We start from the raw sequence: 26,851 nt of genomic DNA, 5'->3' as shown, positions 1-26,851 counted from the left end.
AAAATCACCCATACAATTTACCTCCACCAGGTCGGTTGAGCAAAAAAGATCTTTATAAAAACTTAGTGCCTCTTGCTGAAGAAGATTCGGATTAGAAGACCAAGATCCATCGCTCACAAACAGGCCATGAATTTTGTTTGCTTTCCTTCTAATGATGGTCTGCATGTAGAAAAACTTTGTATTTTTGTCACCATACCTAACCCATTGCTCCCTAGATTTCTGGAAGCAGAGACTCTCTTCCTAAAGAAGGACCGAATTAAAATCATCCCTGCACCTTTGTTCCTCTTCTTTGACAACTGCATCATCACAAAATTCTAATCTTTTTTGGAGGTCATTAAGCTTGCTTTCTAGAGATCTTTTCTTAATAAAAATGTTCCCAAAGACACGAGAATTGAAGTTCAGAGAAGCCTCTTGCACCTTTCTAAGCTTGCCATGAATGTGGGTGTTGTTGCCATTCCAGGCTTTATGGACGACACTTTTATAAGATGGATGAGTAGTCCATGCAGCTTGGAACTTGGATGGTCTGCTGCCCTTCCTGACTGGCAGTACAAGGCATCTGGTGAGTAAAGGGTAGTGATCAGAATGCAAACAACTAAGTACCTCGGTGAACGCTTCAGGAAACATAAATCTCCAACTACTATTGCTACAAGCTCTGTCCAACTTCTTGGCTACCTCCTTGTTCCCCTGAACCTTTCTGAACCAAGTAAAACTCCTACCCACTTTTGTCAGATCAAACAAATTACACGAATCTAAAATGTGAGAGAAATAATTTCTTCGATTAACATTAAAGTGGCACCCTTTCACTTTCTGAGAATGCAAAATTTCATTAAAGTCTCCTGTTATCAACCACGGGTCCTGTATAGAAGTTCCAAGTGCCAACAGATGTTCCCACAAATCTTCACGAATCGCCGGTTGGGGGCTACCGTAAACTGCACTGCACACCCAATTCTTTCCACCCCTTTCTATAGCAACAGACAAACATTGTTCCATAGTAGCAATTACTCTACACTTAGCTTTATCATCAGAGGATAAAAATCATATACCCCCTCTGTGTCCACTAGCTTCCACAATTCCCACAGGAGTGAAACCCAAATGTTCCTAAAAAAATTTCAATGCGCCAAAAGCAACATGTGTTTCAACAAGAATAACAAAAGCTGGATTATATTTTCTTACCAATTCTTTACAGTGTACTCGAGCCACATCTTGTTAGAGGCTCCTCTCACGTTCCAACTAATCAAGTTCATAGAATCACTATCCATAAAAAACCAGACTTGATGATGGAACGCCACCCCTAACGTCTCACGTTGAGGGTCCTCTGTCTCCCATCTTGGTACCTCCCTCCAGGATATCACCGCCCTCCATCTGTTCGTCGCCATGCTTGACCCCTCCAACATGTTCATTCGGTTATTTTTGAAGTGAAGGAGGTCTTCTCCTCTTGTAATTAATCTTGATCAGCGGGGTAGAAGCATGTGAGACAGGGCCCCCTTTCTTTACTCCCACAGCACCGCTAGAGGAAGAAGTAGTCCCTGTAATAACTTCTTTGGGCTTTGGAGAATTTTTCTTGGCTTCACCCTCACCCAAAGATGGCCCTTTATTAGCCCTCAAATGTTTTTTTGATCAAGATTGGGCCTTTTGAGATTAAAACCCACTTTTGGGCCTTTATTGGCTTTATTCTTGGTGACCTTAGTCCAACCCCCATAATTAGATGCATGATTTCCTTCCAAAGATGCATGCAACGTCCCACCCACAAAATTCTCACTTGCCATATTCAGCAAATCTTCAATTTCACTATTTTGAAATTTGAATTCCTGATTTTTCGTCTTCTTCGGTGGCCTTTCTGCGGTGTTTACCGGCTGCTCTCTGACTTCTGCTCCTCTGTCTTTTTATTGTGATACATTCAAACTTTCTAGTGTTGCTCGAACCACCTTCTTTTCTATCTCTCCACAATCTCAAGTCACATGCCCAAAGCAATTGCATTTATCACAAATGAGATGCAAATTCTCATACTCGATGTTGTACTCAAAACCATCTACTATGATTTTTCATTTCATAGGCTGTCCCAGATCAATTTGAATGCACGCACATGCATACTTTCCACGCTCAGTCGATTTGGTGGCTAAGTCAACCTTGATCGGCTTTCCTAATGTTCTAGCTATATTCAAGATAACCTTCTCACTATAATACCATATGTTAAGGCCTGTGATTCTGATCCAGACTAGAGTGGAACCAAAAGTGTCCTCACATGGGTGAAATGACGAACACCACGGCTTAACCGCCACATAATTACCAGCGATCATTCATGGCCCTCCAAGTAGCACACACTTTCTATCCTCTCGCAAATCAAACTTGATGAGAAAATATCCAAAACTAACATCTAACACCTCATATCCTCCTCTGGTTCTCCAAACTCCTCTTAACTTATGTGTAATGGCGGAGTAGCTAAATGTTTTGCCGAGGACTTTAATGATAATGGTATCTGATGAGCGGATAATTTATACGCTTTTTGGCATTGTATTTAGGTAGTTTTTAGTATGATCTAGTTACTTTTAGGGATGTTTTCATTAGTTTTTATGCTAAATTCACATTTCTGGACTTTACTATGAGTTTGTGTGTTTTTCTATGATTTCAGATATTTTTTGGCTGAAATTGAGGGACCTGAGCAAAACTCTGATAGGAGGCTGACAAAGGACTGCTGATGTTGTTGGAATCTGACCTCCCTGCACTCAAAATGGATTTTCTGGAGCTACAAAACTTCAAATCGCGCGCTCTTAATGGCGTTGGAAAGTAGACATCCAGATCTTTCCAGCAATATATAATAGTCTATACTTTATTCGTAATTAGATGACGTAAACTGGCGCTCAACGCCAGTTCCATGCTGCATTCTGGAGTCAAACGCCAGAAACACGTCACGAACCAGAGTTGAACGCCCAAAACACGTTACAACTTGGTGTTCAACTCCAAGAGAAGCCTCAGCTCGTGGATAGATCAAGCTCAGCCCAAGCACACACCAAGTGGGACATAGAAGTGGATTTCTGCATCAATTACTTACTTCTGTAAACCCTAGTAGCTAGTCTAGTATAAATAGGACTTTTTACTATTATATTTTCATCCTGGATTGTATTTTTGATCCTGTGATCATGTTTTGGGGGCTGGCCATTCGGCCATGCCTGGACCTTCATCACTTATGTATTTTCAACGGTGGAGTTTCTACACACCATAGATTAAGGGTGTGGAGCTCTGCTATACCTCAAGTTTCAATGCAAGTACTACTATTTTCTATTCAATTCGACTTATTCTTATTCTAAGATATTCGTTGCACTTCAATATGATGAATGTGATGATCCGTGACACTCATCATCATTCTCACCTATGAACGCGTGACTAACAACCGCTTCCGTTCTACCTTAGACCGGGCGCATATCTCTTGGATTCCTTAATCAGAATCTTCGTGGTATAAGCTAGAATTGATGGCGGAATTCATGGGAATCCGGAAAGTCTAAACTTGTATGTGGTATTCCGAGTAGGATTCCGGGATTGAATGACTGTGACGAGCTTCAAACTCGCGATTGTTGGGCGTTAGTGACAGACGCAAAAGGATCAAGGGATTCTATTCCATCATGATCGAGAACCGACAGATGATTAGCCGTGCTGTGACAGAGCATTTGGACCATTTTCACTGAGAGGATGGGACGTAGCCATTGACAACGGTGATGCCCTACATACAGCTTGCCATAGAAAGGAGTGACAAAGGTTGAAGGAAGGCAATAGGAAAGCAGAGATCCAACAGGGACAAGAATCTCCAGACACTTATATGAAATTCCCACTAATGAATTTACATAAGTATTTCTATCCTTTATTATTTAATTAAGTATCTCTTTATATTTTCCGAAAACCACTATCAATTTGAATCTGCCTGACTGAGATTTACAAGGTGACCATAGCTTGCTTCATACCAACAATCTCTGTGGGATCGACCCTTACTCACGTAAGGTATTACTTGGACGACCCAGTACGCTTGCTGGTTAGTTGTGCGGAGTTGTGACAAAGTGTGATTTATGTTTGAGAGCACCAAGTCTTTGGAGCCATTGTTGATGATCACAATTTCTTCCACCAAGTTTTTGGCGCCGTTGCCGGGGATTGTTCGAGTATGGACAACTAACGGTTCATCTTGTTGCTCAGATTAGGTAATTTTCTTTTTATTTTCCTTTCAAAAAAGTTTTCAAAAATCTTTCAAAAATTTTTTTTTCTTTATTTTCGTTTTTCTAAAGAATATTTTCGAAAAATTTATTAAGAAAATACAAAAAAAATCATAAAATCATAAAAATCAAAAATATTTTTTGTTTCTTGTTTGAGTCTTGAGTCAATTTTTAAGTTTGGTGTCAATTGCATATTTTAAAAATTATTATGCATTTTTCAAAAAATTCATGCATTCATAGTGTTCTTCATGATCTTCAAGTTGTTCTTGGTAAATCTTCTTGTTTGATCTTGATGTTTTCTTGTTTTGTGTCTTTTATTGTTTTTCATATGCATTTTTGCATTCATAGTATCCATGCATTAAAGAATTCTAAGTTTGGTGTCTTGCATGTTTTCTTTGCATAAAATTTTTTTCAAAAATATGTTCTTGATGTTCATCATGATCTTCAAAGTGTTCTTGGTATTCATCTTGACATTCATAGTGTTCTTGCATGCATCATGAGTTTTGATTCATAATTTTCATGTTGTGAGTCATTTTTGTTGTTTTTCTCTCTCATCATTAAAAATTCAAAAATAAAAAATATATTTTCCTTATTTCTCTCCTAATTTTCGAAAATTTGAGTTGACTTAGTCAAAAATTTTTAAAATTAGTTGTTTCTCATAAGTCAAGTGAAATTTTCAATTTTAAAAATCCTATCTTTTCAATTTTTTTTTCAAAAATCAAATCTTTTTCATTTTTATCTTATTAATTTCGAAAATTTTAAAATTAATTTCAAAATTTTTTCTTAATTTTATTTCAAATTTTCGAAATTACACTAACAATTAATGTGATTGATTCAAAAATTTGAAGTTTGTTACTTTCTTGTTAAGAAAGGTTCAATCTTTAAATTCTAGAATCATATCTTTTAGTTTCTTGTTAGTTAAGTAATTAATTTTAATTTTAAAAATTTAATCTTTTTCAAAATATCTTTTTCTTAAAAATCATATCTTTTTTTATATCTTTTTATCATATCTTTTATATCATATCTTTTTCAAAATTTTATCTTTTTCAAAAATTTGATTTTAAAATATCTTATCTAACCTCTTATCTTCTTATCTTTTCAAATTTGATTTTAATATCTTTTTCAACTAACTAATTAACTTTTTGTTTGTTTCTTATCTTTTTCAAAACCACCTAACTACTTCTCCCTCTCTAATTTTCGAAAATATCTCATCCCTTTTTCAAAATTCTTTTTAAATTAATTGATTGTTTTAAATTTTAATTTTAATTCTATCTCATCTTTAATTTTCAAAAATCATTAACTCCTTTTCAAAATTAACTTTCGAATTCTCTCTCTCATCTTCTATTTATTTATTCATTTACTAACACTTCTCTTCACCTCTCTTCAACTCCAATCACTGCCTCTATCCTTATCCTTGTGTTTGGATTCTCCTTTCTTTATTCTTTTCTTCTTCTACTAATAATAAGGATCCTCTTTACTATGACATAGAGGATTCCTCTTCCTTTTCTTTTTTTCTTCTCTTTCATATGAGCAGGAACAAGGAAAAAGGTACTCTTGTTGAAGCTTATCCTGAACCTGAAAAGACTCTGAAGAGGAAACTAAGAGAAGCTAAATTACAACAATCCAGAGGCAACCTTTCTGAAATTTTCGAACAAGAGAAGGAGATGGCAGCCGAACCCAACAACAATAATGCAAGGAGGATGCTTGGTGATTTTACTAAACCCACGTTCAAGTTTGATGGAAGAAGCATCTCAATTCCTGCCATTGGAGCAAACAATTTTGAGCTAAAACCTCAATTAGTTGCTCTAATACAACAGAACTGCAAGTTTCATGGACTTCCATCTGAAGATCCTTACCAGTTTTTAACTTAGTTCTTGCAGATTTGTGAGACTGTTAAGACGAATGGAGTAGATCCTGAAGTCTACAGGCTCATGCTTTTCCCTTTTGCTGTAAGAGACAGAGCTAGAACATGGTTGGACTCATAACCTAAAGATAGCCTGGACTCCTGGGATAAGTTGGTCACGGCCTTCTTGGATAAATTCTTTCCTCTTCAAAAGCTGAGCAAGCTTAGAGTGGATGTTCAGACCTTCAAGCAAAAAGATGGTGAATCCCTCTATGAAGCTTGGGAAAGATACAAGCAGATGACCAAAAAGTGTCCTTCTGACATGTTTTTAGAGTGGACCATATTAGATATATTCTATTATGGTCTATCTGAGTTTTTCAAAATGTCATTGGACCATTCTACAGGTGGATCCATTCACCTAAAGAAAACGCCTGCAGAAGCTCAAGAACTTATTGACATGGTTGCAAATAACCAATTTATGTACACTTCTGAGAGGAATTCCGTGAATAATGGGACGCCTCAGAGGAAGGGAGTTCTTGAAATTGATGCTCTGAATGCCATATTGGCTCAGAACAAAGTGTTGACTCAGCAAGTCAACATGATTTCTCAAAGTCTGAATGGATGGCAAAATGCATCCAACAGTACTAAAGATGTATCTTATGAAGAAGAAGCTTATGATCCTGAGAACCCTGCAATGACAGAGGTAAATTACATGGGTGAACCTTATGGAAACACCTATAATTCATCATGGAGAAATCATTCAAATTTCTCATGGAAGGATCAACAAAAGCCTCAACAAGGCTTTAATAATGGTGGAAGAAACAGGTTTAGCAATAGCAAGCCTTTTCCATCATCTTCTCAGCAACAGATAGAGAATTCTGAGCAGAGCTCCTCTAATTTAGCAAATATAGTCTTTGATCTGTCTAAGGCCACTTTAAGTTTCATGAGTGAAACAAGGTCCTCCATCAGAAATTTGGAGGCACAAGTGGGCCAGCTGAGTAAGAAAGTAACTGAAACTCCTCCTAGTACTCTCCCAAGCAATACAAAAGAGAATCCAAAGAGAGAGTGCAAGGCCATTGATATAGTCAATATGGCCGAATGCAGAGAGGGAGGAAAGGACGAAAATCCTAGTGAGGAAGACCTCCTGGGACGTCCTCTGAGCAAGAAGGAGTCCCCTATTGAGGACCTAAAAGAATCTGAGGCTCATATAGAGACCATAGAGATTCCATTAAACCTCCTTCTACCATTCATGAGCTCTGAAGACTATACAAGTTGCTCAATATTTAGGAGCTATCATGAAGTTGAATGCCAAGTTGTTTGGTAGTGAGACTTGGGAAGGTGAACCTCCCTTGCTCATTAGTGAACTAGATACATGGGTTCAGCAAACATTACCTCAAAAGAGACAAGATCCTGGCAAATTCTTAATACCATGTACCATAGGCACCATGACCTTTAACAAGGCTCTATGTGACCTGGGGTCAAGCATAAATTTTATGCCACTCTCTATAATGGAGAAGCTGGGGATCATTGAGGTACAGCCTGCCTTATTCTCATTACAATTGGCAGACAAGTCAGTAAGACAAGCTTATGGATTAGTAGAGGACGTGTTGGTAAAGGTTAAAGGCCTTTACATCCTTGCTGATTTTATAATCTTAGACACTAGGAAGGAGGAGGATGAATGCATCATCCTTGGAAGACCTTTCCTAGCCATAGCAAAAGCTGTGATAGATGTTAACAGAGGAGAATTAGTCCTTCAATTGATTGGGGACTACCTTATGTTTACTTCAATTGAATGGGGACTACCTTATGTTTAAGGCACACGACTATCCTTCTGTAACAAGGGAGAGTAAGCATGCAGAGCTTCTCTCAGTACAGAGTCAAACAGAGCTCCCACAGTCAAACTCTAAGTTTGGTGTTGGGAGGCCACAACCAAACTCTAAGTTTTGTGTTGAATCCCCACAACCAAACTCTAAGTTTGGTGTTGGGACTATACAACATTGACCTGATCACCTGTGAGGCTCCATGAGAGCCCACTGTCAAGCTATTGACATTAAAGAACGCTTATTGGGAGGCAACCCAATTTTTATTTATCTAATTTTATTTGTATTTTATTGTTCTTTTATGTTTTATTAGGTTCATGATTATGTGGAGTCACGAAAAAAATATTAAAATTAAAAATAAAATCAAAAACAGCAGAAGAAAAATCACACCCTGGAGAAAGGACCTACTGGCATTCAACGCCAGTAAGGAGCATCTGGCTGGCGTTCAACGCCAGAACAGAGCATGGATCTGGCATTGAACGCCAGAAACAAGCAACATCCGGGCGTTCAAACGCCAGGAATGCACCCTGAGGAGAGTTGGCGCTGAACGCCAGAAACAAGTATGGAACTGGCGTTCAACGCCAGAAACATGCTGCACATGGGCGTTGAACGCCTAGAACATGCATCACTTCGGCGTTTAAACACCAGAATTGCATAAAAAGGCATTTTACATGCCTAATTGGTGCAGGGATGTAAATCCTTGACACTTCAGGATCTGTGGACCCTACAGGATCATCTCAGGATCTGTGGACCCCACAGGATCCCCACCTACCATATTCTCACCCTACCTCCTAATAATCCTATAACACACTTTCCCAAAAACCGTTCACCAATCACCTCAATCTCTCTTCCCAATTACCCCCTTCACCACTCACATCCATCCACTCTTTCCCATAAACCCCACCTACCTTCAAAATTCAAAATTTCTTTCCCACCCAAACCCACCCTAAATGGCCGAACCTACTCCCTCTCCCCTCACTATATAAACCCCTCCATTCTCCTTAATTTTCACACAACACAACCCCCTCTTCTCCTTTTTGGCCAAATACACCTCTCCCCCTCTCCTCCATATTTTCTTCTTCTTCTTCTTCTCTTCTTTCTTCTCTTGCTCGAGGGCGGGCAATATTTTAAGTTTGGTGTGGTAAAAGCATAAGCTTTTTTGTTTTTCTATTACCATTGATGGCACCTAAGGCCGGAGAAACCTCTAGAAAAGGGAAAGGGAAGACAAAAGCTTCCACCTCTAAGTCATGAGAGATGGAAAGATTCATCTCCAAAGCCCATCAAGACCACTTCTATGATGTTGTGGCCAAGAAGAAGGTGATCCCCGAGGTCCCTTTCAAGTTCAAGAAAAATGAGTATCCAGAGATCCGACATGAGATCCAAAAGAGAGGTTGGGAAGTTCTAACCAACCCCATCCAACAAGTAGGAATCTTAATGGTTCAAGAGTTTTATGCCAATGCATGGATCACTAGGAACCATGATCAAAGTAAGAACCCGAACCCAAAGAATTATCTTACAATGGTTCGGGGGAAATACTTAGATTTTAGTCCGGAAAATGTGAGATTGGCATTCAACTTGCCCATGATGCAAGGAGATGCACGCCCCTACACTAGAAGGGTCAACTTTAATCAAAGGTTGGACCAAGTCCTTATGGACATATGTGTGGAAGGAGCTCAATGGAAAAGAGATTCCAAAGGCAAGCCGGTTCAACTAAGAAGACTGGACCTCAAGCCTGTGGTTAGAGGATGGTTGGAGTTCATCCAACGCTCCCTTATCCCCACTAGCAACCGATCTGAAGTTACTGTGGATCGGGCCATCATGATTCATAGCATCATGAATGGAGAGGAAGTAGAAGTTCATGAAGTCATCTCCCATGAATTCTACAAAATAGCCGATAAGTCCTCTACTTTGGCAAGGCTAGCTTTTCCTCATCTTATTTGCCATCTATGTTACTCAGCTGGGGTCATCATAGAAGGAGACATCCTCATTGAGGAGGACAAGCCCATCACTAAGAAAAGGATGGAGCAAACAAGAGAGCCCACTCATGGAACCTGATGAGCGGATAATTTGTACGCTTTTTGGCATTGTTTTTAGTATGTTTTTAGTATCTTTTAGTTAGTTTTTAGTATATTTTTATTAGTTTTTAATTAAAATTCACTTTTCTGGACTTTACTATGAGTTTGTGTGTTTTTCTGTGATTTCAGGTATTTTCTGGCTGAAATTGAGGGATCTGAGCAAAAATCTGATCCAGAGACTCAAAAGGACTGCAGATGCTGTTGGATTCTGACCTCCCTGCACTCGAAGTGGATTTTCTGGAGCTACAGAAGCCCAATTGGCGCGCTCTCAACGGCGTTGGAAAGTAGACATCCTGGGCTTTCCAGCAATATATGATAGTCCATACTTTGCCCAAGATTTGAAGGCCCAAACCGGCGTTCAAAGTCACCTCAAGAAATTCCAGCGTTAAACGCCGGAACTGGCACCTAATTGGGAGTTAAACGCCCAAACTGGCATAAAAGCTGGCGTTTAACTCCAAGGAGAGTCTCTACACGAAAATGCTTCATTGCTCAGCCCAAGCACACACCAAGTGGGCCCGGAAGTGGATTTTTATGTCATTTACTCATCTTTGTACACCTTAGGCTACTAGTTATCTATAAGTAGGACCTTTTACTATTGTATTAGGGGATTTTGGTAGCTATCTTCATTTTATGCTATCTTAGATCATTGGGAGGCTGGCCATTCGGCCATGCCTAGACCTTGTTCTTATGTATTTTCAACGGTGGAGTTTCTACACACCATAGATTAAGGTGTGGAGCTCTGCTGTACCTCGAGTATTAATGCAATTACTATTGTTCTTCCATTCAATTCCGCTTGTTCTTTATCCAAGATATCACTTGTTCTTCAACTTGATGAATGTGATGATCTGTGACACTCATCATCATTCTCACTTATGAACAAGGTGACTGACAACCATTCTTGTTCTACAAGCATTCGAGGCTTAGTGAATATCTCTTGGATTTCTGATTGCACGATGCATGGTTGATCGCCTGACAACCGAGTGCTCGCCTGACAAACGAGCCAGCCATTCCGTGAGATCAGAGTCTTCGTGGTATAAGCAAGAACTGATGGCGGCATTCAAGAGAATCCGGAAGGTCTCACCTTGTCTGTGGTATTCTGAGTAGGATTCAATGATTGAATGACTGTGACGTGCTTCAAACTCCTAGCAGGCTAGGGCGTTAGTGACAGACGCAAAAGTATCAATGGATATTATTCCGGCCTGACCGAGAACCGACAGCTGAATTCCGCTATGCCGTGACAGGGCATATGCCAATCGCTTTCACTGAGAGGATGGGAGGTAGCCACTGACAATGGTGAAACCCTACACGAGCTTGCCATGGAAAGGAGTAAGAAGGATTGGATGAAGGCAGTAGGAAAGCAGAGAGACGGAAGGGAAGGCATCTTCATACGCTTGTCTGAAGCTCTTACACCAATGATATACATAAGTATCTCTATCTTTATCTTTATGCTTTATTCGTTTATCACCATACCCATTTGAGTCTGCCTGACTGAGATTTACAAGATGACCATAGCTTGCTTCATACCACCAATCTCCGTGGGATCGACCCTTACTCGCGTAAGGTTTATTACTTGGACGACCCAGTGCACTTGCTGGTTAGTTGTGCGAAGTTGTGTTTATGCCATGGTATTGAGCACCAAGTCTTTGGAGCCATTACCGGGGATTGTTTATGTTTTGAAAAGTATTGATCACAATTTCGTGCACCAAGTTTTTGGCGCCGTTGCCGGGGATTGTTCTTGTGTATGGACAACTGACGGTTCATCTTGTTGCTTAGATTAGGCATTTATTTTTTTCGAAATTCTTGAAGGTGAATCCTAGAGTTTCATGATGATTTGTTGAAATCTGGCTGGCTGAGAAGCCATGTCTAATTTCATTGGACCGAGGTTTCAACTCATCATCACAAGAGCTTGATGATTTTTATCAATCTTGCTTTTGGAGCAGTGATCTGCTAAGGCTTGGCTGGCCTTTGGCCATGTCTAGTGTTTTGGACCGAAGCTTTCTTTGAAAGCTTGGCTGGCTGTGAAGCCATGTCTAATTCCTGGACCGGAGTCTTAGACTAGCATTGCACTGATTCCTGGAATTCTCATTAAGAATTTTGATATCTTTTTCCACTTAATTTTCGAAAAAACACAAAAAAATCACAAAATCATAAAAACAAAAAATATTTGATGTTTCTTGCTTAAGTCTAGTGTCTCATCTTAAGTTTGGTGTCAATTGCATGCATTCATTCATGTGTCTTAAGGATCTTCAAGTAATTCTTGATGATTTCTTACTCTGATCTTTGAATTCTTTTGGCTTGAGTGTTTATGTGTCTCATATAGTGTCAGTAGTACACAAACTGCTAAGTTTGGTGTCTTGCATGCATTGTTATTTGATTCTTGTTGCATTTTTTATTATTAAAAATCCAAAAATATTTTTAATCTGTGTCTTTTCAAGTCAATAATACAAAGAATTGAAGATTCAGAACATGCTGCAGAGGAATTATACAGAAAAAGCTGAGCATTCAAAAATGCCCAGTGAAGAAGACAGACTGGCGTTTAAACGCCAGCCAGGGTGCCTGGTTGGGCGTTTAACGCCCAAAGAGGTAGCATTTTGGGCGTTAAACGCCAGAATGTATACCATTCTGGGCGTTTAACACCAGGATGGTACTAGGGGGAAGAATTTTGTTTTCAAATCAATTTTTTTTCAAGTTTTCAAGGTTTTTCAAAATCAAATCTTTTTCAAATCATATCTTTTCAATCAAATGTTTTCAAAATCAATTTCTTTCCTTTTTCAAAGATACTTACTAACAATTAACGATTTGATTGAACATTTTTTGCCTTTTCTGTTGAGGAAGGTTTTATGTTTGAATCATATCTTTTCTTGTTAGGCAAGTCACTAATTTTCAAAATCAAATCTTTTAAAATTGATTTCAAAACATATCTTTTAAAATTGTTTTCAAATCATATCTTTTCAATCATATCTTTTTAAAACCATAACTTTTCAATCAAATCTTTTTAATCACATCTTTTTCAAAATAGTTTTCAATCAAATCTTTTTTTATTTCTAATTTCAAAGTCTTTTTCAAAAATCACTTGATTTCTTTCTCACTTTTATTTTCGAAAATCAATTAAGTGTTTTTCAAAATGTTTTCAAAATCTTTTCATTGAATTTTCGAAAATCCTCTTCCCTCCTTTCCACATCCTTCTATTTATGGAGTACTACTCCTTCCTAATGCACAATTCGAACTCTATCTAATCAAGTTCGAATTCTTCTACCTTCTCTTCTTCTATTTTTCTTTTCCTCTGACACTTTAAGGAATCTCTATACTGTGACATAGAGGATTCCATATTTTCTTGTTCTCTTCTCTTTCATATGAGCAGGAGCAGAGACAAAGGCATTTTTGTTGAAGCTGATCCTGAACCTGAAAGGACCCTGAAGAGAAAGCTAAGAGAAGCCAAAGCACAACTCTCTTTAGAGGACCTGACCGAATTCTTCAAAGAAGAAGAACACATGGCAGCCGAAAACAACAACAATGCCAACAATGCAAGGAAGGTGCTGGGTGACTTTACTGCACCCACTCCCAACTTCTATGGGAGAAGCATCTCTATCCCTGCCATTGGAGCAAACAACTTTGAGCTTAAGCCTCAATTAGTTTCTCTAATGCAACAGAATTGCAAGTTCCATGGACTTCCAATGGAAGATCCTCATCAGTTTTTAGCTGAGTTCTTGCAAATCTGTGACACAGTCAAGACTAATGGGGTTGACCCTGAGGTCTATAGACTGATGCTATTCCCTTTTGCAGTAAGAGACAGAGCTAGAATATGGTTGGACTCACAACCTAAGGATAGCCTGGACTCTTGGGAAAAGCTAGTCAATGCCTTCTTGGCAAAGTTCTTTCCACCTCAAAAATGGAGTAAGCTTAGAGTGGAAGTCCAAACCTTCAGACAGAAGGATGGAGAATCCCTCTATGAAGCTTGGGAAAGATACAAACAATTGATCAGAAGATGTCCCTCAGGCATGCTTTCTGAATGGAGCATCATAGGTATCTTCTATGATGGTCTCTCTGAACTATCCAAGATGTCTTTGGATAGCTCTGCTGGAGGGTCTCTTCATTTGAAGAAGACGCCTGCAGAGGCTCAAGAGCTAATTGAAATGGTTGCAAATAACCAATTCATGTACACTTCTGAAAGGAATCCTGTGAACAATGGGACTAGTCAGAAGAAAGGAGTTCTTGAGATTGACACTCTGAATGCCATATTGGCTCAGAACAAGATATTGACTCAACAAGTCAATTTAATTTCTCAAAGTCTGTCTGGAATGCAAAACGCACTTGGCAGTACTAAGGAAGCTTCATCTGAGGAAAAAGCTTATGATCCTGAGAACCCTTCAATGGAAGAGGTGAATTACCTAGGAGAACCCTATGGAAACACCTATAATTCTTCATGGAGAAATCACCCAAATTTCTCATGGAAGAATCAAGAGAGACCTCAACAAGGTTTCAATAACAATAATGGTGGAAGAAACAGAATTGGCAATAACAAGCCTTTTCCATCATCTTCTCAGCAACAGACAGAGAGTTCTAAGCAGAATACCTCTGACTTAGCAACAATGGTCTCTGATCTAATCAAAACCACTCAAAGTTTCATGAATGAAACAAGGTCCTCCATCAGAAATTTGGAAGGACAAGTGGGTCAGCTGAGCAAGAAAATTACTGAACTCCCTCCTAGTACTCTCCCAAGCAACACAGAAGAAAATCCAAAAGGAGAGTGCAAAGCCATAACCATGGCCGAATATGGAGAGGAAAGAAAGGAGGTGGACGCCACTGAGGAAGACCTCAATGGGCGTACACCAACCTCCTCTGAGTTCCCCAATGAGGAACCATGGGAATCTGAGACTCAAATGAGACCATAGAGATTCCATTGGACTTACTTCTGCCTTTCATGAGCTCTGATGAGTATTCTTCCTCTGAAGAGGATGAGTATGTCACTGAAGAGCAAGTTGCTAAATATCTTGGAGCAATCATGAAGCTAAATGACAAGTTATTTGGAAATGAGACTTGGGAAGATGAATCTCCCTTGCTCACCAAAAAGCTGGATGACTTGTCTAGGCAGAAATTACCCCAAAAGAGACAAGATCCTGGGAAGTTTTCAATACCTTGTACCATAGGCACCATGACCTTCAAGAAGGCCTTGTGTGACTTAGGGTCAAGTGTGAACCTCATGCCTCTCTCTGTAATGGAGAAGCTAGGGATCTTTGAGGTACAAGCTGCAAGAATCTCATTGGAGATGGCAGACAACTCAAGAAAACAAGCTCATGGACTTATAGAGAATGTTTTGGTAAAAGTTGAAAACCATTACATCCCTACTGATTTCATAGTCCTAGAGACTGGGAAGTGCATGGATGAATCCATCATCCTTGGCAGACCCTTCCTAGCCACAGCAAAGGCTGTGATTGATGTTGATAGAGGTGAACTAATCATTCAAGTGAATGAAAAATCCTATGTGTTCAAGGCTCAAGGATATCCCTCTGTCACCATGGAGATGAAGCTTGAAGAGCTTCCCTCAAATCAGAGACAAATAGAGCCCCTAAAGTCAAACTCTAAGTTTGGTGTTGGGAGGCCACAACCAAACTCTAAGTTTGGTGTTGAACCCCCACATTCAAACTCTAAGTTTGGTGTTGGGAGGTTCCCACATTGCTCTGATCATTTGTAAGGCTCAATGAGAGCCATCTGTCAAGCTACTGACATTAAAGAAGCGCTTGTTGGGAGGCAACCCAATGATTATATTTTATATATTTTCTTTTGTTATTTTATGTTTTTTGTAGGTTGATGATCATAAGAAGTCACAAAATCAATGAAAAAAGCAAAAACAAAATGAAAAACAGGAAGAAAAACAGCACACCCTGGAGGAAGATGTTGTTGGCGTTCAAACGCCAGTAAACCTAGCAGTTGGGCGTTTAACGCCCAGTCTGGCACCATTCTGGGCGTTTAACGCCAGAAAGGGGCACCAGACTGGCGTTAAACGCCAGAAAGGGGCAAGAACCTGGCGTTAAACGCCAGGAATGGGCACCAGCCCGGCGTTTAACGCCAGAAATGGCTCAAAACGTGATTTTGAGCAACATTTGGTGCAGGGATGACTTTTCCTTGACACCACAGGATCTGTGGACCCCACAGGACCCCACCACCACCCTCTCTCTTCTTCCCCCATTCACCAATCACCTCAATACCTCTTCCCCAAAAACCCTTCACCTATCAAATCCCATCTTTCTCTTCACCACTCACATCCATCCTTCATAAATCCCCACCAACCTCACCCTTCAAATTCAAACCACTTTCCCTCCCAAACCCACCCACACTTGGCCGAACTCCTTCTCCCCTCTCTCCTATAAATACCCTTCTTCACTTCTTCATTTTCACACAACCTAAACACCACTTCTCCCCCTTCTTTGGCCGAACACACCACCATCTCCCTCTCCCTCATCTCTTCTTCTTCTACTCTCTTCTTTCTTCTTTTGCTCGAGGACGAGCAAACATTTTAAGTTTGGTGTGGTAAAAGCGTTGCTTTTTCGTTTTTCCATAACCATTATGGCATCCAAGGCCGGAGAAACCTCTAAAAAGAAGAAAGGGAAGGCAAAAGCTTCCACATCCGAGTCATGGGAGATGGATAGATTCATCTCAAGGGTGCATCAAGACCACTTCTATGAAGTTGTGGCCTTGAAGAAGGTGATCCCCGAGGTCCCCTTTTCACTCAAAAAGGGTGAATATCCGGAGATCCGCCATGAGATCCGAAGAAGAGGTTGGGAAGTACTTACCAACCTCATTCAACAAGTCGGAATCTTGATGGTTCAAGAGTTCTATGCCAATGCATGGATCACCAAGAACCATGATCAAAGTGTGAACCCAGATCCAAAGAATTATCTTACTATGGTTCGGGGGAAATACTTGGATTTTAGTCCGGAAAGTGTGAGGGTAGCGTTCAACTTGCCTATGATGCAAGGAGATGAACATCCTTACACAAGAAGGGTCAACTTTGATCAAAGGTTGGACCAAGTCCTCACAGTTATATGTGAAGAGGGCGCACAATGGAAGAGAGATTCAAGAGGTAAGCCGGTTCAATTGAGAAGGCATGACCTCAAGCCCATGGCTAGAGGATGGTTGGAGTTCATTCAACGCTCAATCATTCCCACTAGCAACCGGTCCGAAGTTACCATAGACCGGGCCATCATGATTCATAGCATCATGATTGGAGAAGAAGTGGAAGTTCATGAGGTTATAGCCCAAGAACTCTATAAAGTGGCGGACAAGTCTTCCACCTTGGCAAGGCTAGCCTTTCCTCATCTCATATGTCACCTCTGTTATTCAGTTGGAGTTGACATAGAAGGAGATACCCCTATTGATGAGGACAAGCCCATCACCAAGAAAAGGATGGAGCACACAAGAGACCCCTCTCATCAAGAGATTCCTGAGATGCCTCAAGGGATGCACTTTCCTCCACAAGACTATTGGGAGCAAGTAAACACCTCTCTAGGAGAGCTAAGTTCCAACATGGGACAACTAAGGGTGGAGCACCAAGAACACTCCATTCTCCTCCATGAAATTAGAGAAGATCAAAGAATCATGAGAGAGGAGCAACAAAGACAAGGAAGAGACATTGAGGAGCTCAAGCACTCCATAGGATCTTCAAGAGGAAGAAAGAGCCGCCATCACTAAGGTGGACCCGTTTCTTGATTTTCTTGTTCTTTATTCTTCTGTTTTTCGAATTTTATGCTTATGTTTGTCTATGTTTGTGTCTTATGATCATTAGTGTCTTAGTGTCTATGCCTTAGAGTTATGAATGTCCTATGAATCCATCACCTTTCTTGAATAAAAACGTGCTTAATTGAAAAGGAAAGAATTGCATGAATTCTGAATTTTATAACAGTTTAATTATATTGATGTGGTGGCAACACTTTTGTTCTCTGAATGTATGCTTGAACAGTGCATATGTCTTTTGAATTTGTGGTTCATGAATGTTGGCTCTTGAAAGAATGATGAAAAAGGAGACATGTTACTGAGGATCTGAAAAATCATTTAAAAATGATTCTTGAAGCAAGAAAAAGCAGTGAATACAAAAAAAAGGGAAGAAAGCAAGCGAAAAAAAAAGGAGAAAAGAAAACCGAAAAAAAAAAGAAAAGAATAAGAGTTGTGATCCAAGGCAAATAAGAGTGTGCTTAAGAACCCTGGACACCTCTAATTGGGGACTTTAGCAAAGCTGAGTCACAATCCGAAAAGGTTCACCCAATTATGTGTCTGTGGCATGTATGTATCCAGTGGTAATACTGGAAGACAGAGTGCTTTGGGCCACGGCCAAGACTCATGAAGTAGCTGTGTTCAAGAATCATCATACTTAACTAGGAGAATCAATAACACTATCTGGATTCTAAGTTCCTAAAGAAGCCAATCATTCTGAATTCCAAAGGATAAAGTGAGATGCCAAAACTATTCAGAGGCAAAAAGCTAAAAGCCCCGCTCATCTAATTAATACTGATCTTCATAGATGTTTTTGGAGTTCATTGCATATTCTCTTCTTTTTATCTTATTTGATTTTCAGTTGCTTGGGGACAAGCAACAATTTAAGTTTGGTGTTGTGATGAGCGGATAATTTGTACGCTTTTTGGCATTGTTTTTAGTATGTTTTTAGTATCTTTTAGTTAGTTTTTAGTATATTTTTATTAGTTTTTAATTAAAATTCACTTTTCTGGACTTTACTATGAGTTTGTGTGTTTTTCTGTGATTTCAGGTATTTTCTGGCTGAAATTGAGGGATCTGAGCAAAAATCTGATCCAGAGACTCAAAAGGACTGCAGATGCTGTTGGATTCTGACCTCCCTGCACTCGAAGTGGATTTTCTGGAGCTACAGAAGCCCAATTGGCGCGCTCTCAACGGCGTTGGAAAGTAGACATCCTGGGCTTTCCAGCAATATATGATAGTCTATACTTTGCCCAAGATTTGAAGGCCCAAACCGGCGTTCAAAGTCACCTCAAGAAATTCCAGCGTTAAACGCCGGAACTGGCACCTAATTGGGAGTTAAACGCCCAAACTGGCATAAAAGCTGGCGTTTAACTCCAAGGAGAGTCTCTACACGAAAATGCTTCATTGCTCAGCCCAAGCACACACCAAGTGGGCCCGGAAGTGGATTTTTATGTCATTTACTCATCTTTGTACACCTTAGGCTACTAGTTATCTATAAGTAGGACCTTTTACTATTGTATTAGGGGATTTTGGTAGCTATCTTCGTTTTATGCTATCTTAGATCATTGGGAGGCTGGCCATTTGGCCATGCCTAGACCTTGTTCTTATGTATTTTCAACGGTGGAGTTTCTACACACCATAGATTAAGGTGTGGAGCTCTGCTGTACCTCGAGTATTAATGCAATTACTATTGTTCTTCCATTCAATTCCGCTTGTTCTTTATCCAAGATATCACTTGTTCTTCAACTTGATGAATGTGATGATCTGTGACACTCATCATCATTCTCACTTATGAACAAGGTGACTGACAACCATTCTTGTTCTACAAGCATTCGAGGCTTAGTGAATATCTCTTGGATTTCTGATTGCACGATGCATGGTTGATCGCCTGACAACCGAGTGCTCGCCTGACAAACGAGCCAGCCATTCCGTGAGATCAGAGTCTTCGTGGTATAAGCAAGAACTGATGGCGGCATTCAAGAGAATCCGGAAGGTCTCACCTTGTCTGTGGTATTCTGAGTAGGATTCAATGATTGAATGACTGTGACGTGCTTCAAACTCCTAGCAGGCTAGGGCGTTAGTGACAGACGCAAAAGTATCAATGGATATTATTCCGGCCTGACCGAGAACCGACAGCTGAATTCTGCTATGCCGTGACAAGGCATATGCCAATCGCTTTCACTGAGAGGATGGGAGGTAGCCACTGACAATGGTGAAACCCTACACGAGCTTGCCATGGAAAGGAGTAAGAAGGATTGGATGAAGGCAGTAGGAAAGCAGAGAGACGGAAGGGAAGGCATCTTCATACGCTTGTCTGAAGCTCTTACACCAATGATATACATAAGTATCTCTATCTTTATCTTTATGCTTTATTCGTTTATCACCATACCCATTTGAGTCTGCCTGACTGAGATTTACAAGATGACCATAGCTTGCTTCATACCACCAATCTCCGTGGGATCGACCCTTACTCGCGTAAGGTTTATTACTTGGACGACCCAGTGCACTTGCTGGTTAGTTGTGCGAAGTTGTGTTTATGCCATGGTGTTGAGCACCAAGTCTTTGGAGCCATTTACCGGGGATTGTTTATGTTTTGAAAAGTATTGATCACAATTTCGTGCACCAGAACCCAAGAGACGCATGAGGAAGCTCATCACCAAGAAATCCCGGAGATGCCTCAAGGGATGCACTTTCCTCCCAACAACTATTGGGAACAACTCAATACTTCCTTAGAAGATTTGAGTTACAATGTGGATCAATTAAGGGTGGAACATCAAGAGCACTCCATCATTCTCCATGAAATTAGAGAAGATCAAAGAGCAATGAGGGAGGAGCAACAAAGGCAAGGAAGGGACATAGAAGAGCTTAAGGACATCATTGGTCCTTCAAGAAGAAGACGCCACTAAGGTGGATTCGTTCCTTGTTCTTATTTTTTCTGTTTTTCGTTTTTATCGATGTTTTGTGTCTCTACTTCATGATCATTAGTATGTAGTAACTATGTCTTAAAGCTATGAATAAATTTCATAAATCCTTCACCTCTCTTAAATGAAAAATATTTTTAATTCAAAAGAATAAGAAGTACATAAATTCTAAAAATTGTCCTTGAATTTAGTTTAATTATATTGATGTTGTGACAATACTTTTTGTTTTCTGAATGAATGCTTAAACATTACATATTTTTTATCTTGTTGTTTATGAATGTTAAAATTGTTGGCTCTTGAAAGAATGATGAAAAAGAGAAATGTTATTGATAATCTGAAAAATCATGAAATTGATTCTTGAAGCAAGAAAAAGCAGTGAAAAAGCAAAAGCTAGCGAAAAAAAATTGCAAAAAAAAAGAAGAAAAAGAAAAAGCAAGTAGAAAAAGCCTAGCCCTTAAAACCAAAAGGCAAGGGTAAAAAGGATCCAAGGCTTTGAGCATCAATGGATAGGAGGGCCCAAGGAAATAAAATCCAAGCCTAAGCGGCTAAATCAAGCTGTCCCTAATCATGTGCTTGTGGCATGCAGGTCCAAGTGAAAAGCTTGAGACTGAGTGGTTAAAGTCGTGATCCAAAGCAAAAAGAGTATGCTTAAGAGCTCTGGACACCTCTAACTAGGGACTCTAGCAAAGCTGAGTCACAATCTGAAAAAGTTCACCCAGTCATGTGTCTGTGGCATTTATGTATCCGGTGGTAATACTGGAAAACAAAATGCTTAGGGCCACGGCCAAGACTCATAAAAGTAGCTATGTTCAAGAATCAACATACTTAACTAGGAGAATCAATAACACTATCTGAAATTCTAAGTTCCTATAGATGCCAATCATTCTAAATTTCAAAGGAGAAAGTGAGATGCCAAAACTGTTCAGAAGCAAAAAGCTACAAGTCCCGCTCATCTAATTAGAATTAATATTCATTGATATTTTGGGATTTATAGTATATTCTCTTCTTTTTATCCTATTTGATTTTCAGTTGCTTGGGGACAAGCAACAATTTAAGTTTGGTGTTGTGATAAGCGGATAATTTATACGCTTTTTGGCATTGTTTTTAGGTAGTTTTTAGTATGATCTAGTTACTTTTAGGGATGTTTTCATTAGTTTTTATGCTAAATTCACATTTCTGGACTTTACTATGAGTTTGTGTATTTTTCTCTAATTTCAGGTATTTTCTGGCTGAAATTGAGGGACCTGAGCAAAACTCTAATAGGAGGCTGACAAAGGACTGCTGATGCTGTTGGAATCTGACATCCCTGCACTTAAAATGGATTTTCTGGAGCTACAGAACTCCAAATGGCGTGCTCTCAACGGCTTTGGAAAGTAGACATCCAGAGATTTCCAGAAATATATAATAGTCCATACTTTATTCGTAATTAGATGATGTAAACTGGCGCTCAACGCCAGTTCCATGCTGTATTCTAGAGTCAAACGCCAGAAACACGTCACGAACCAGAGTTGAACGCCCAAAACACGTTACAACTTGGCGTTCAACTCCAAGAGAAGCCTCAGCTCGTGGATAGATCAAGCTCAGCCCAAGCACACACCAAGTGGGTCCTGAAAGTGGATTTCTGCATCAATTACTTACTTCTGTAGACCCTAGTAACTAGTCTAGTATAAATAGGACTTTTTACTATTATATTTTCATCCTGGATTGTATTTTTGATCCTGTGATCACGTTTTGGGGGCTGGGCATTCGGCCATGCCTGGACCTTCATCACTTATGTATTTTCAACGGTGGAGTTTCTACACACCATAGATTAAGGGTGTGGAGCTCTGCTGTACCTCAAGTTTCAATGCAAGTACTACTATTTTCTATTCAATTCGACTTATTCTTATTCTAAGATATTCGTTGCACTTTAATATGATGAATGTGATGATCCGTGACACTCATCATCATTCTCACCTATGAACGCGTGACTGACAACCACTTCCGTTCTACCTTAGACCGGGCGCATATCTGTTGGATTCCTTAATCAGAATCTTCGTGGTATAAGCTAGAATTGATGGTGGCATTCATGGGAATCCGGAAAGTCTAACCTTGTCTGTGGTATTCCGAGTAGAATTTCGGGATTGAATGACTGTGACGAGCTTCAAACTCGCGATTGTTGGGCGTTAGTGACAGACGCAAAAGGATCAAGGGATTCTATTCCAGCATGATCGAGAACCGACAGATGATTAGCCGTGCTGTGACAGAACATTTGGACCAATTTCATTGAGAGGATGGGATGTAGCCATTGACAATGGTGATGCCCTACATACAGCTTGCCATAGAAAGGAGTGACAAAGATTGAAGGAAGGCAGTAGGAAAGCAGAGATCCAACAGGGACAAGCATCTCCAGACACTTATCTGAAATTCCCACTAATGAATTTACATAAGTATTTCTATCCTTTATTATTTAATTAAGTATCTCTTTATATTTTCCGAAAACCACTATCAATTTGAATTCGCCTGACTGAGATTTACAAGGTGACCATAGCTTGCTTCATACCAACAATCTCTGTGGGATCGACCCTTACTCACGTAAGGTATTACTTGAACGACCCAGTGCACTTGTTGGTTAGTTGTGCGGAGTTGTGACAAAATATGATTTATGTTTGAAAGTACCAAGCCTTTGAAGCCATTGTTGATGATTACAATTTCGTCCACCAACATCCTTATATGAAGCAGATAGGATCATTCTGGCTTCCTCCGAAAAAACCACACTAGGTATCTCTCCATCAATAATGGTTGCCATTTTGTCCTCATCAAGAGCGTCCACTCCGTGAGAGAACCTAGTCGAGGATTCTCCTAATACTTTGTCTCGAAAAGAAACCTTGAAAGGCTCTTTGTCCTTTACTTTCTTTTTTCCATCTTCCACTCTTTTCCCTTCAAACTCCATGGCGCCTCCCGACACTTTGCTTTGGTCCAAACCATATTTTCCACTAGCCTCCATAATACTCTTGCCCTTCGAAGTCTCATTTATCAAATTTGGATCAAGGTTCCTGCTGACCTTCCCATCAACAAGAATGGTTCCTTCTAAAACCCTACCACCGTCTCCATCGCCCCGCTCTCCCCCGCTCTCTCCACTCATTTTACCCTTAGGAAACGTAACACTTTTTAAAAAATAACTTACTATTAAAAGTACTAAGTAGTAATTAATTATAAGTTTTAATTCTTTTTTGTTTTTTATGAAAAAAATATAGATAACCCATTTAAAAATAAAAAAGGGTTAACTTGATAACAGACTAAATTTATAGACTACTTAGTGTATGTGGCAATAAATCCTCATCAACCTTTGAATATGTCTGTAAATGTTTATTGAATATAATCAATAATATTTAAAAAATAATAAAAAATGATCAATCTAAATAATTTAAAATTATTTTATTTAATTTTCATTAATTATTATTAAAATATTTATATAATTAAAGATATAATAAATATATAAATATAAATATTATATTATATAAAATAATTTTATATATTATCTCTCTAATATTTCCGTTATTCACATGACATTGATGAAATATGACTTAGCTTACCAAAGCATCTATAATAATAATAATAATAATAATAATAATAATAATAATCTGCCTATGTCAATCTCTAATTGACTTTAAAAAAAAAAAAAAAAACATGTATACATCTTTCTCTATCGGCTATCTTTCTATATCTATCTATCTATCTATCTATCTATCTATATGTATATCGATTTCTAAGTTTTAAACTCTGGTGTCAAACAATAATAGCCACGTCTCCTTTTCTCTGAAGAAATGAAAACATTAGAGACACGTAGCAAGTTCCTAAGTTCCAAGACACAACACGTGTAGCCACAATATTCAACTTTGAACATGCATCGCACAACACTAACATTCGGTTACTGAGACGTATATACATATATAATAGTATGTAATGTAATAATAATGTAATCACACACATTTACGCACTTGTGTTTCGATAACGATTATTGTTGTTATCATAGATACATAGGGTTATGGAGGCACATAAAGAGAGAAGAGAGCAAGTAGAGAGAGATGAAGGATCAAAGAAGAAGGAAGAGAATAATAATGTTAATAAATTGACGGGTGAAACAGTGACAGAAAGGGTGGTTCGTGAGAACGTTGTGTCATCAATAGGTCACGAAAATGAAAGAGCTCAAGATCCAAATGATGTATTGGCTTTCTCAAGATCTGTTCATAATGTCGACTCTTCACTTGAATAATTCAATGTTAATCTTTGCTTTCTTATGATTCGTCCCACTTTTTTCTCTTACTTGTTACAATGATGCGTGTATATTTATTATTTAATATATCTATATAGATCTATAGACATAGGTCACTTCTTTCGGAATCTTTATTTTCAATTTTTCTTTTCCATTTTGGTTCAAAATATGTTATATTTTATTAGGGTTTTATGCTATATTTCTATATCATTACTAGCAGCTTGTTAGATAATTATGTTTACGTTAAGGTAAATTATAAGATACAGATAAAAATTTACAGATATTTTTTTTTTTATTCACAAGCAAAGCAACATGTACGTAGTCCGAGTGTTTGCAAATTTGTAAGATAACGTAAAGAAAAAAATAAAAATAAAAAATAAAAAAACAAACAGTGAAATTATAGTTAGTATACTTTAATTACGGAATTATTTTTATTGAAAAAAAAAAAGAAAAAAAGAAATATGAAACAATATAAAACTCATCCTTCAAGAATGAGTATGTGTATATTGAAGGGGAAGAGTGAGACATATTCCAGATATTATTATAGTTAATACATTTTAATTACGAAATGTTGTTTTTATTAAAAAAAGAAAAAAAATATGAAACAATATAATATAAAACTCATCCTTCAAGAATGAGTATGTGTATATTGAAGGGGAAGAGTGAGACATATTCCAGATATTATAGTTAATACATTTTGGAAAAGTCTAGGGGACCAGCAGTTTTATTGAATTTTGGTCAGAATGTAACCAGCAGAGGAAGGTGAACCATTGGATGAAATCTCACACTAATCTCACACCATCAAATCATCATTGATGGCTAGTTGATGGCTAACAATCACAAAATCTCACACTAATCTCACACCATCAAATCATCATTGATGGCTAGTTGATGGCTAACAATCACAAAAATTACTGCCCCTAGCATTACTCATACATTTTAATTACGAAATGTTGTTTTTATTAAAAAAAAAAAATATGAAACAATATAAAAGTCATTCTTGAGAATGAGCATGTCTATATAGAAAAGAAAGAGTGTGACCCTCTTTTCAGATATTAAATATTTTTTTATATATTTTTTTAAATTTTTTTAGTGTTAAAATTTTTATTTTATTGTATTTAAAAAATAAGATTTATTATTAGAATATTATTTATTGTATTTTTAGAATTAAATAATTGCGTACATAAATTTAATATATCTTTTTAAAAAGATAATTAAAATATTGTTAAATTAGTTTGAACAATTTAAAAAAATAATTGATAAAAATAACATTAGTTTAATATTAATTAGATTTATTTTATTTTAATAACGGATGAACATGCAATGATAATAATACTTTAAATTAATTTTTAATAATTTTGTTTCAAATAAATTAGTACTTAAAAAATAAATATTAACATAATAGTTCATGTCATAATAGTTTCTGTTATTTTATAAATTTAGATAAATTAATTTTAAATAATATAAGAGGATAAATTATTTTTTTATTTTCAAATTTTAGATAATATAATTTTTTTATCATATTATTTTTATAAAAAGTAAATAAAATTGACATTTTTCAAATAGAACTATTACAAACTGATTTAAATTATTTTGTTATTTTATTAGACATTAATAAATTTAATATTTTATTTGTCTTTGAATTTTTTTCATTATATCTATTCAAATTTTTTAATATTAATTTTTTCATTCAGGTTTTAAATTTTAAAATTTTTGCAATTTAAATTACATCTTATCTAAATTTTAAATTTTAAAATTATTGTAATTTAAATTTTTTAAATTATCAAGTTTTTTCAAACCAAAATAAATTGATCAAATTCAAATAACAATTACTAAAATCAGAATGGATAAAAAAAATAAATTCAATTAATATAACATGAATTTTATCCTTTGAATTAAATTTTATTAGATTAAAAAATAAAATATAATTAATATAATTAAAATTGTAATAAATTATAGTAATTTTATTTTTTAAATTAATTTATATATATTGCATTTCAAAAATGCTATATAGTGTATAAGGAAAAAAAT

General features: G+C 37.7%; 1 protein-coding gene and 1 non-coding gene across 2 annotated transcripts; both read right to left on the bottom strand.

Moving 5' to 3' along the window:
- Positions 1-240: 240 nt before the first annotated feature.
- On the bottom strand, positions 241-1,376 carry LOC130966002 (uncharacterized). Its single transcript, XM_057890749.1, has 3 exons — positions 1,185-1,376; positions 1,044-1,098; positions 241-962 (listed from the first exon to the last, which is right to left on the bottom strand). Exons 1-3 carry the CDS (start codon positions 1,374-1,376, stop codon positions 241-243), a joined length of 969 nt encoding a protein of 322 aa, XP_057746732.1.
- A 4,883-nt stretch (positions 1,377-6,259) lies between these two features.
- On the bottom strand, positions 6,260-6,363 carry LOC130972159 (small nucleolar RNA R71). Its single transcript, XR_009083354.1, has one exon. It is a non-coding gene; the product is annotated as a small nucleolar RNA R71 (small nucleolar RNA).
- Between the last annotated feature and the right edge of the window lie 20,488 nt (positions 6,364-26,851).

Source organism: Arachis stenosperma, chromosome 3 (assembly GCF_014773155.1).
Source record: "Arachis stenosperma cultivar V10309 chromosome 3, arast.V10309.gnm1.PFL2, whole genome shotgun sequence".
Taxonomy (NCBI): domain Eukaryota; kingdom Viridiplantae; phylum Streptophyta; class Magnoliopsida; order Fabales; family Fabaceae; genus Arachis; species Arachis stenosperma.
The sequence above is the reverse complement of the archived record's forward strand: the minus strand, read 5'-3'. Positions and strand labels throughout refer to the sequence as shown.

Coding starts and splice junctions, on each gene's coding strand:
- LOC130966002 (XM_057890749.1), bottom strand. CDS start 1,376: ATGGCGACGAACAGATGGAGGGCGGTGATATCCTGGAGGGAGGTACCA. Junction 1,099..1,184: donor AGATGTGGCTCGAGTACACT/GTAAAGAATTGG, acceptor AAATTTTTTTAG/GAACATTTGGGTTTCACTCC. Junction 963..1,043: donor AGCTAGTGGACACAGAGGGG/GTATATGATTTT, acceptor CTGTTGCTATAG/AAAGGGGTGGAAAGAATTGG.